Here is a 10622-nt window from a genome sequence, read left to right on the forward strand (position 1 = left end):
TTCTTGACTTTCAAAATTTTTTGTTTCTTTCAATTCTTGAATCATATTTTTTAACAAATTATTTTTAGCCTGACTTTCTTCTTTTTCTTTATAAAATTGTTCTTTCAAAGAACTACATTTTTGAATAAGAAGATTTGAGTCATTTAACAAGTTATCAAATTATTTTCCCATTTGTTCACATAAATGACAAAGTTCAAAATTCATTACTTCTTCTTCCTCTGTTTTTGCCATCAAGCATATGTTGGCTTCTTCTTAAGTTTTTGATTCTTCTGAATCATCCCATGTTGCCATCATTGATTTCTTTTTGAAGGGAAATTGTTTTGGTGGATTTTTGTTTGATGGACATTCTGCTTTGTAATGTCCTAATTTGTTGCATCCAAAGCATGTGACTTGACTCTTGTCAATCTCTGTTTTAGGATTTTTGTTTTGAAATCCCTTTTTGATTTGATCTCTTCTTCTCATCATTCTTTGTATTCTTCTAGTGAGAAGCGCAATTTCATCAGCATCTCAATGTTCATTTTCTTCTGGTTCTTCCTCTATTGGTACTGTGATTTTATCTTGAGAACCTTTCAGTGTTATTGCCTTTCCTTTCTTGACTGGTTTGTCTTCTTGCAACATTACTTCATGAGCTCTTAGTGTTCCAATTAATTCTTCCAGAGGTAGTGATTCAAGGTTCTTGGCTTGACTTATAGCTGTTACCATTGGTCTCCAAATGATTGGAAGGCACCTCATGATTTTTCTTACTCTTTCTTGCACAGTGTAAGCTTTGCCAAGAGAACGCATTTCATTTACTATTGTAGTGAATCTTGAGTACATTTAATCAATAGTTTCTCTTTCTTGCATTTCGAACATTTCGAATTTCCTTTTACCAATGTCTATTCTTGTTTCTTTGACATGGCTTGTTCCTTCATGATGAGTTTGTAATGTATCCCAAACTTCTTTTGCAGTTATGCATTCATCTACCCTTTCACTTTCTTCCCTGCTTAAAGCACATGATAAGAATAATTGGGCTTTAGAATTTAAAAGTACCTTAGCTTTATCCTCTGCTGTCCAGTCTGCTTCTCTTTTCAGGGCAGAGTTTGAATCATTTTGATCAACCCTTGGTGTGAAATCTCCATCTGTAATGATGCGCCACATTCCTGTGTCTTGAGACTTTAAGAACAGCTGCATTTTGTTTTTCCAAAAGTAATAGTCTAATCCATCAAAGAATGGTGGTCTGTTTGAGGATCCTCCTTCAACAATGTATTTTGCTTTCGACATTCTTCTAGATCTTTTCTCTAATACTTATTAGGTGTTTTTGAACTTTCTAGAGACCGAGCTCTGATGCCAATTAAAGTAACAATGTCGATTTACAAGAAATGGGAGTTTGAATTATAAATGCACCTTTTAAAAATTCCTGTTAAAACTTAAGAAAAATACTCAAGATTGATCTTGGTTATGAAAACAGAAAACGGAGAACGTTCTTGGTTTTTGATGTAAAACAGAGAACGTTCCTTGATTAGCTTAAAACAGAAAATCAGTTTATGTTTTATCTTGGTTAGTCAATTCAATATGATAAATAAAGAGATAGGATAGAGAATACCACTCAAGGATTTTATCCTGTTTCACCCAACGTGGGTTACGTTTAGTCCTCACACTGTGAGATTTTCCACTATGTTTTTAAAAACAAAGTACCTTCTTGATCTTACAATACCTAGTCTAGATCAACCTTGATCTAATTCAATCTCTATTACTTTCCACCCAGAAAGCAATAACAACACCTATTTAATCTTGATAGAATGTAATCTTTAAACAAACTATAAAGAAACTCTTATAGTTTGAGTTTTTACAATTTGATTGTTTTGACAGGATCTGAGATTTCTCAACTCTTGTTTGAGAATTGATTTTTTACAAAGGATCTAATGATAATTGCGCAAACTAATAGATGAGTATGAACCAGCAGCTGTTTCGCAAAAATCAGAATGTATAATTGTCTCTGCTTTGCAAAATTTCAAGTATGTATGTGATTGATTTATGGATTTCTAAGCACTTGAATTTATTGCCTTGAATCGGGATATTGTCCTTCTATTTATAGGCTGTAAAGGCACTGAATGAAGGTACAAGAGCTGTTGGAGAGGCTCTGCTTTTTGACTGAAACATTATTTCAGAATAAAAATAATCCTTCTTTGAAATAGCTTTTTGACTTTATTGGTTTAGCATTTAAAGCAATTTTGTCCTTTTTAGAAAGTACTCTTGACGTTTCTTCATTGATCTTGAATGGTACATTCTCTGTCTTGAGTCTTGAGTATAGCTAGAGAATTTTGGAGATGAATTACAAGCTATTTTTGAGAAGATGCAGTGCTGCTGTTATTGTGCAGAAAACGGAAAATGATTAACGTTCTTGGTTTGTCAGTTTGAACTTTCTTGAGCTTCAATAATCATTCTGGATTTCCCGTTTTAATCGTTCTGGATTTCCTTTGCAATTGTCTTGTCATATGTCAAGATTGATCGAACTTTCTTGACATTTGATTTTTGGAGTTTGCAAACTGTCATGACTTTTGTTTGTCTTTGAGTCATTTGATCTTTGAGACCAAATAGCCTTTTTGAGTTTGGATGAATCATACTTGTTCCTTGTCATGTACTGATTACATATGAATAATTTCCAGGGCAGACTCTTTGTTAAAGAGATAGAAAAAGTTTGACCAATATGATGTGATGGATAATTTTTGAAGCCGGAGATCATTCTTTGTTTTGATGCATAATGATTTTGTTGCTGTCTTTTCTGTTTTGCTTGATTATGTTCTTAATTAAATCCACTCAAAAACACATGTTAAATTAACATAATATTTTAGAATCATAATTAACTTTCTTAATTAACCTTTGTTTATTTTCATCAAAACTTTAAATATAGAGTTTGTCTTAACACCTATTTCTTTCCTTATGGCTAAAGATGAGTTTCCTTCGTTATTATTATATTTTTTTTCATTTTAGTAACATAATTAGGTTAACATACCTCATTGGTCCCCTTATTTATTTTTTTTATTTTATAATATTATTTTTATTTTGCTTAAACAAAATTAACAGTTATTTAATCTCATTTTTAATACTCTTCCAAACATCAATTAATTTTCAAAACATTACTAATATTTCATAATTAATATATGATATATTAGAGTAATTAAAATAATTAATCTTTTAAAAATATGCATATTATTAACAACCAAAACTTTCATATTCAAAATAATCACTATAATTATACTCATTTTCCTAAATACTTACATTAAATTACTATCATCGTTAGAAAATATTTGAAATTATAAAATTAATAAATATAACATCAACACTTTATATTAATTACTAATTCAAAATAAATAAATATAAAATTGCAATATCATAACAAGTATATAAAAATCATGAAAATCAAATATAATATTAATACTATCTCAAGATAATTATTTATAAAATAAACAACTAAAAGAAAATAGTTATAAGTAATTAGAATATAATTACGTGCACTCTTAACATCAATCAAATGCATTGTAAAATATCACATTAATTTTATACGCGCATATACGCGTAAAATCTCTAAAAATCTTATTCTTTAAAATATTACACTAATTATTAAATTATAAAATATAATATTTGTTATTTAGATTACTCATTTAGTCCAATATGTATAAAAGTAGCACCCAATAGAAAACACATCTATAAAGAAAATTAATCATAAAACTAATCAATATATATTCTAAAATAATTTTAACACTAGATTAATTATTTAAAATCCTATTTAATTAATAAAATAATTTATTACAAAATTTCGGGTGTTATACACCCAATCGAAATGGATTTTTCTCTTTCAAATCAAACGGATTCAAGTGATTACCCGCGAATGCGGGTTATGTTATCATCTATATATATACTTGATTGAAGTTGATTTTACAGCTTGAATAAAATAATATCTCATGGAAAACTAAAATACTGCATCCTAGGCAATAAACAAACACACTACTGTACGAAGACAAAGAAAATCACGAGAAAAAAAAAATAACAAAACAAAACAAGAAAGAAAACTAAAAGTGTGTGAATTATCTAAAGTAAAGAAAATAAAAAATAATTAAGAGAAGTGATTTTACAGAAAAAAAATTAGTTCTAAATTACCCTTCTTTAGTGAAGAGAGAAGAGTCTGATCAAATATAGTGGTTAAGTCTATCGGGCGGAAAACAAAATCAGATTAATTTGATTACTACCCGTTATTGTTTAATTAATTGCTTAATTGAATAATATTATTATTTAGTTAATGGTGTATGATTATAAACTTAGAATTGTATACATTTGTTTTAATTTAAATACAACTTTTGCGTCGTGACTTATTTTATTTGCATATCACACAATAAATAATTTGACCAAAATGAAAAATAGGGCGTTAATAATATTGAGAATAACATTGAAAAGAAAAAATAAAAGAAGGTTATGATTTATTAAAATAATAATACTTGAATAATAATTTCATATAAAAGATTTAATAACAATTCCAATTTATTAAAACATATAGAATCAATCATAACTAAAAAAACAAATCATAATAATAAAAATAAGAATAGAAAATATCATCTTAAAAGATACTTAAGTTATTATAATATAAAATATTTTAAATATATTTTTAATATTTTAACGATTGCAATTTCCTATGGAGAGATATTTGTTCTTGATTTGATGAATTGTAATAATAATTTAAGAATTATATAATTGGAACATAAAATTTTACGCAAAATAAGATATAAATATAATATTATATAAAATATAGTGTGAGTCGTATTTTGTATTTTTAAAAATATTAAAATATTATATTTATATATATATATATATATTGTTAAATTTTGTGTTTCAATATTATTATTTATAATTTAATTTTAATTTATTAGACGATTTGTACAAATTGATAAAATCACTTGATCGCTAATTTATTATTCTTGTTTTGACATCTTTACTCTATGCCGCAACCACAAAGATAACTTTACAAATAATAAAAATTGTTTAGACAAAACATTTAAGTAAAGTTAACTATAAATTTCTTGCAAATAACTTAATTAGTTAGATTAAAAAATATATTTTTTGTCTATTTAGCACAACATCAATTATAGATAAATTTAATTATTTGAAGCATCACCGAAGTCTACTTTCCTAAATAGCTATTTTAAATTTTTATTTATTTATACTACTTTAATTTATATTTTATATAAAAAATTATTGTGAATTTTTTTAATAATAAATTTTAATACATTAATTTTAAAAGTATACTTCTTTTTTTATCTTTTTATATTTTTGACCCTCATAAAATGTATACCAACTTTTTTTTTTCCAGTTCACTTTAATATAAATTAAGCTATTTTTCATGAAACTTTCTTTACCCTTTCTTTCTTCTTTCTCATTGATTCAAAATTTCAAATGAATCAATATGGTTGAACATTTGATAAAACCAAATTCAAATCTTTGTAAGATCTTATACAACTGAATTTTTACCTAAATTTGAACATATTTTAGAAATTTAGAATAACATCTTAGTTAATTGAAAACAAAATACTTTGGATCTCTTTCTACAATGCTTAAGTCACCTATTCTCATGTCACAACACTCATGTAGAAAAGACTACATCAAAATAAGTGTTGATCCTATAATGTATTTATTTTACTAATTGAACTTAAAGACCCTTTTTGGAATCAACTAAGATCTAAATGGTATAATATATATATATATATATATATATATATATATATATATATATATATATATATCAAATCTTACGTAAATCAATTCGTTAAAAAACACATTTTATAAATTGCGAGAGTAAAAGATTGAAGAGATACAAAAATGAACATAAAATAATTGATTTGAAGTTGATGTAGAAGAGTTCCTTGTTAAAGTGATTGAATTCAAGTGATTAATGAATTTCGATTAAGGAAGAATCGTTTGAAAGAAACCGAGTTTGAATTGTGACTGAAATAGTTATTGATAAAATTTTACTTATCTTTCCGCTAAATTTTAGATTACTATAGTCTCGTTTGCTCGAAAATTATATGGTTAAAACTATAAAAAAAAACATCATTAACGTACTAAAAAAAAATTCTTTTTTGGGTGCAATGTACCCTAGTGACATAACAAGGTACTATAGGATACTTAAGTAAAAGAAAATCTAACCATATTTACAATTACAACAATAAAACCTTTTCTTGGTTTGCATATAGCTAAAGGCCTTAATAGCCAAATCCTAAGGTATTGAAACATACACAACTTATATAATTAACAACCATGGAGGGTTGGTCACTTGTTAATACACGAAACGTTAGTTTTGTTGGTAAATGATTCCCAAATAACTGTTATAACTTATTGGCAACTACATCTTTGAATCAACTACATCTTATGTTATGGCTTGCAACTACATAACTTAGAATAAGTGATTGTAGCTCACATAATATATAATTCTTGTCAAACCAACACATCTCCTAAGTACAATGAACACTTACCTAATACTTGCAGTACTCTACACTTCCAACAAGTTCTCAATTTTAATTGTTTTTGTGTCCAAAATAAATTCTTATTTAAATTTGAGATTTGAAGCTTCCATTAGAAAATACAATTTTTTAGATTTTGAGATTTAAATTTTTAGTGTCTCAAATATATTTTTTAGATTTTGTAAAAAACAGTTTTACAAACAATATAAAATGATCAGAATCTACACGGTAGAAAATATCCAACAATAGGATGTACATTCAAAGAATGAACGAGAGAGAATATTTAGAATATAACATATTTTAAAAAATGTGATAATCAACCTAAACTAACTAATAAATCCACTCAAGAACAATTTATTAAAAAACGTTCAACTTTTGGAGAAGACTACACTTTGATCTCCTTAGAACACACTTTTGAAAAGTGGCAAAATATTTTAAATTACTATCTAAACAAACACACAAACAAATATTAATTTCATAATCAATTAAAACGACTCAAGTACGTAGATACTCTATAAAACTATCTATCGAAATATCAAAGATTTTATTGATTTTCTACAAAATTAAACATTAAAAAAAAGAAATTTACATTAAAGCTACTTCAATTCAAATATTAGCTCCAAAAATTAATTAATTTATCTATTATATATATATATATATATATATATATATATATATTATACAATACAATTATCCAATTCAACAAATTACAGAAAAGAAGAAAGAGGGAAAACTGAAATATTTTTAATAACAAAGAGAAGACCTTGTGAAAGTAAACAAAAAAAAAAGAGTGAAAAAAAGAAAAGAAAAAAAGAAAGAAAAAGAAAAAACAAAGGAGAAGAACAACACTCTTAGCAGAGAGAGAGAGAGAGAGAGAGAGATCGAGCTATACACAAAGCAGAAACAAAAATTCAATTCACAAATTAGCAACAACAACAAAAATCAAAACAAAACAAAAACACATAGAGAGAAAAAAAAAGAAATTAACGAAGCTTCGAAGATTCGAAATCAGCAAAGTGAGGTTCGTGATTTCTATGAAAATTTCTGAACTTTGCTAAGTTCAATCAATGTATAGTTTTTACTCTTTTATTTTGCTTCATTCAATTCAAATTTCAAAATTTCCCCTTTTTTATTTTAATTTTTAATATATATTTATTAATTTTATTTTGCTTTGCTCAATTTTGTTGAACTCAGTGATCTCTTCGTTATTCAAAGTTCGGAGCTTTTGGGATTTCACGAAGCAATGAGGGTTTTCAGATTGGTGCAACTGTTGTGACGTTCGGTTCAATTTCTTTACCGTAACCATGGTGTTTCGGACCCTTTGGTTTGGTTTTTCAAACTTAGGGTTTTGATTTGCCATTAAATTTCGTTGAATTGGGATTTTTTGCTTTGGGTTAGTGTGATTTTTTTAGCGGTTTGATTTCTAGGGTTTTGGTATTGGGGGAAATTGAGATTTGGCTTTTGCATTGTGTGGTTTTTTTGTGTTTGAATTTTTGTGGGTATGAGGGTAGTTTTATTCAGGTTCAAAATTGGTGATTTTGGTTGGGTTACTGTTATTAGAATGGTTTGTGTATGTTCTATTAGTTTGTATATGCAGAGTTTGTGGCGGTTGATTTGTTTTCAATGATGTAGGAGAGGGTAAGTTCTGATATTTTTGAAACACAAATAACAATAAGTGTAATTGGCTAAAATTGAAGTTACTGGTGAGTGGGTTGTTTTTTTGATTTTGTTGGAAGGTGTATGAGAAATGCAACCCCAACAGAGCTCGAGAATTGATTTGGGAGAGTTAAAAGTACTGATTGTAAAGAAGATTGGAGCGGAGAAGTCAAAGCGGTACTTTTATTACCTGAACAGGTTTTTGAGTCAGAAGTTGAGTAAGAATGAGTTTGATAAGTTATGTTTTCGGGTACTTGGGAGGGAGAACCTTCCGTTACACAATCATTTTATCAGGTCGATTTTGAAGAATGCCTCGCAAGCTAAGACCCCGCCAATAGTCCATCCATCGGGTCCTTCGAAATCAGGAGCACATGTTACTAATTTATCTCCTGGTAGGGAAGATGGGCATGAGCAAAGTGTTGCTAACTTTCAAAATCATAATGTTTCTGTTTGGTCAAATGGGGTTTTGCCGGTGTCCCCACGTAAGTTAAGGTCTGGAATGCGTGATCGGAAGCTTAAAGACAGACCAAGCCCCCTTGGACCAAATGGGAAAGTTGATTCCGTTGCTCATAAATCCACGGCTACAGAAGACAGTGGCAGTAAGGAGAATGGAACTCTTACTCCATGTGATTATCAGCGACCAACTCAGCATCTTCAAGCAGTTTCTGAACTACCTGAGAATAATATGGGGGGTGGTATGACTATGCAGGGACTTGCAGAAAAACCAAGAATACGTGGCAAAGGGCTGACTGAAATATCAACTGTGGAAGATGGAGAGGAGGTGGAGCAATTAAACCGCCTCAATTTTGCCAGAAATCCGCTGATAGCACCACTTGGGATTCCTTACTGCTCTGCAAGTGTGGGTGGGGCCCTCAAAGCATTGCCGGTGAATAGCACCGGTGATTTTGGTAGTTGTTGTGACAGTGGTTGGTTATCTGATACAGATACATTAAGAAGGCGCATGGAGCAGATTGCAATGGTACAGGGTCTTGGAGGTGTTTCTATGGAATGTACAAGTGTGTTGAATAGTGTTTTGGATGTATACTTGAAACGGTTGATCAAGTCTTGTGTTGATTTAGTGGGGGCTAGGTCTGCAAATGAGCCGACAAAGCTCCCAATTTCACAGAAGCAGATTCAGGGGAAGGTCATTAATGGCATGTTGCCACATAATCATTTACATGTGCAGAGTGCTGGTAAGTTGGTAGAGTCTGAGCCTGAACACAGATCCCAGTTGTCGGTATCTTTACATGATTTTAAAGTAGCGATGGAGCTAAATCCACAGCAACTTGGAGAAGATTGGCCACTGCACTTGGAGAAAATTTCTATGCAGTCTTTTGAAGAATAACACATCAATTAAGATTTTTTTACCTTTCATAAGCAAAGATTTGATCTTTTTCTTCTGGTTCTGATGGCTCACTGGTACTTGGTGATTATTGGTATACTTGACTCTGATCTTATTATCACGATGAACCAGATAACTCCAAAATGGGGAATTTCTAGCCGTCAAGGATCAAATGCTGGTTTTGAGCTTCCAAATGTCTTATCTTTGCTATGCGGAGATCTAGGATGGATCAGATATATATATTTAACTGCAACCAAGGGTATTATCAAATGAAGCCCAGGATTGGTTGCACTGTTGTATGTTTAGCATTGATGTTGGCTGTATTGTTGCTATTCCAAGAGATCTCAAGGTTTTTGTTTGCATTACAGCCAATGAAGAGACTTAGAAAAAGTTTTGCAGTGATACTATTGTGTAGCTGGGATCAAGGGACTGTGACATGTATAAGAGCTGAAGGGTTGCTCTGTATGTATTTTTAGAATATGATGATTAATTGAAATTTGATATTAATAACACGTCAAGATCTATTGAAATTTTCTTGATGATATCAGTTTTATGGTTGAGTTCCATGGCCCCAAGTTAGACAAATATCTGAAGTAGTTTTTTATTTTCAACTTTATTCATAATGTAGATCTGTAAGTTACATTTCTCTTTCAGTTCAAATAACTTTGGTGACAATAAATGAATTTGTGATCATATGTTATACCATTAAATTTTGGCATCAATTTAATATACACCATGTAGTCCGGATTTCCTGGTGAATGAATATTGCGATATCTTACTGTTTGAGATTTCAATAGTTTATCACTTGTGCTATCTGTTATCAGGAATTTTTTTACTACTTTTGGAATTATAACAAGAGTAAGTGCTTTAATATACGACTTGGAGGGAACTTTTGATGTCTATATTTATATTCAATTCTGTGGACTTGGTAGAAAATATGGCGCATGCGCCTGAGATGTATCAAGTGAGAGGATGAGGTAAATAGTTACTTTTGAAAGTTTGACCATTTAGTCTTATATAGTTGGCCAAGATTAGATCTATTTAAAATCAATTTGAACCATCCATATAATTTTGAATGTTCAATATTTAGCTTCTTTCACTCTCTGACTTGATATTATTGAGTATTAACTCGTAGA

The 10622-nt window shown here is 29.4% G+C and overlaps 1 protein-coding gene and 1 pseudogene across 2 annotated transcripts; one reads left to right on the forward strand and one right to left on the reverse strand.

Annotated features, from left to right (window-relative positions):
• LOC140920124 (uncharacterized) overlaps window positions 1-1260 on the reverse strand; it is a 4745-nt pseudogene extending 3485 nt beyond the window's left edge.
• Window positions 1261-7250: 5990 nt separating this feature from the next.
• On the forward strand, window positions 7251-10280 carry LOC101512840 (uncharacterized). Of its 2 annotated transcripts, none has more exons than XM_004498520.4 (2): window positions 7251-7557; window positions 7683-10280. In XM_004498520.4, the coding sequence occupies exon 2, from the start codon at window positions 8236-8238 to the stop codon at window positions 9487-9489; it is 1254 nt and encodes a 417-aa protein (XP_004498577.1). In that variant the 5' UTR covers window positions 7251-7557; window positions 7683-8235; the 3' UTR covers window positions 9490-10280. The 2 variants fall into 2 exon arrangements, with proteins under 2 accessions (XP_004498577.1, XP_004498576.1); XM_004498519.4 differs by having other exon boundaries at window positions 7251-7509.
• The last annotated feature ends 342 nt before the right edge of the window (window positions 10281-10622 follow it).

This window comes from Cicer arietinum, chromosome 4 (genome assembly GCF_000331145.2).
Source record: "Cicer arietinum cultivar CDC Frontier isolate Library 1 chromosome 4, Cicar.CDCFrontier_v2.0, whole genome shotgun sequence".
NCBI classification, from domain to species: Eukaryota; Viridiplantae; Streptophyta; class Magnoliopsida; order Fabales; family Fabaceae; genus Cicer; species Cicer arietinum.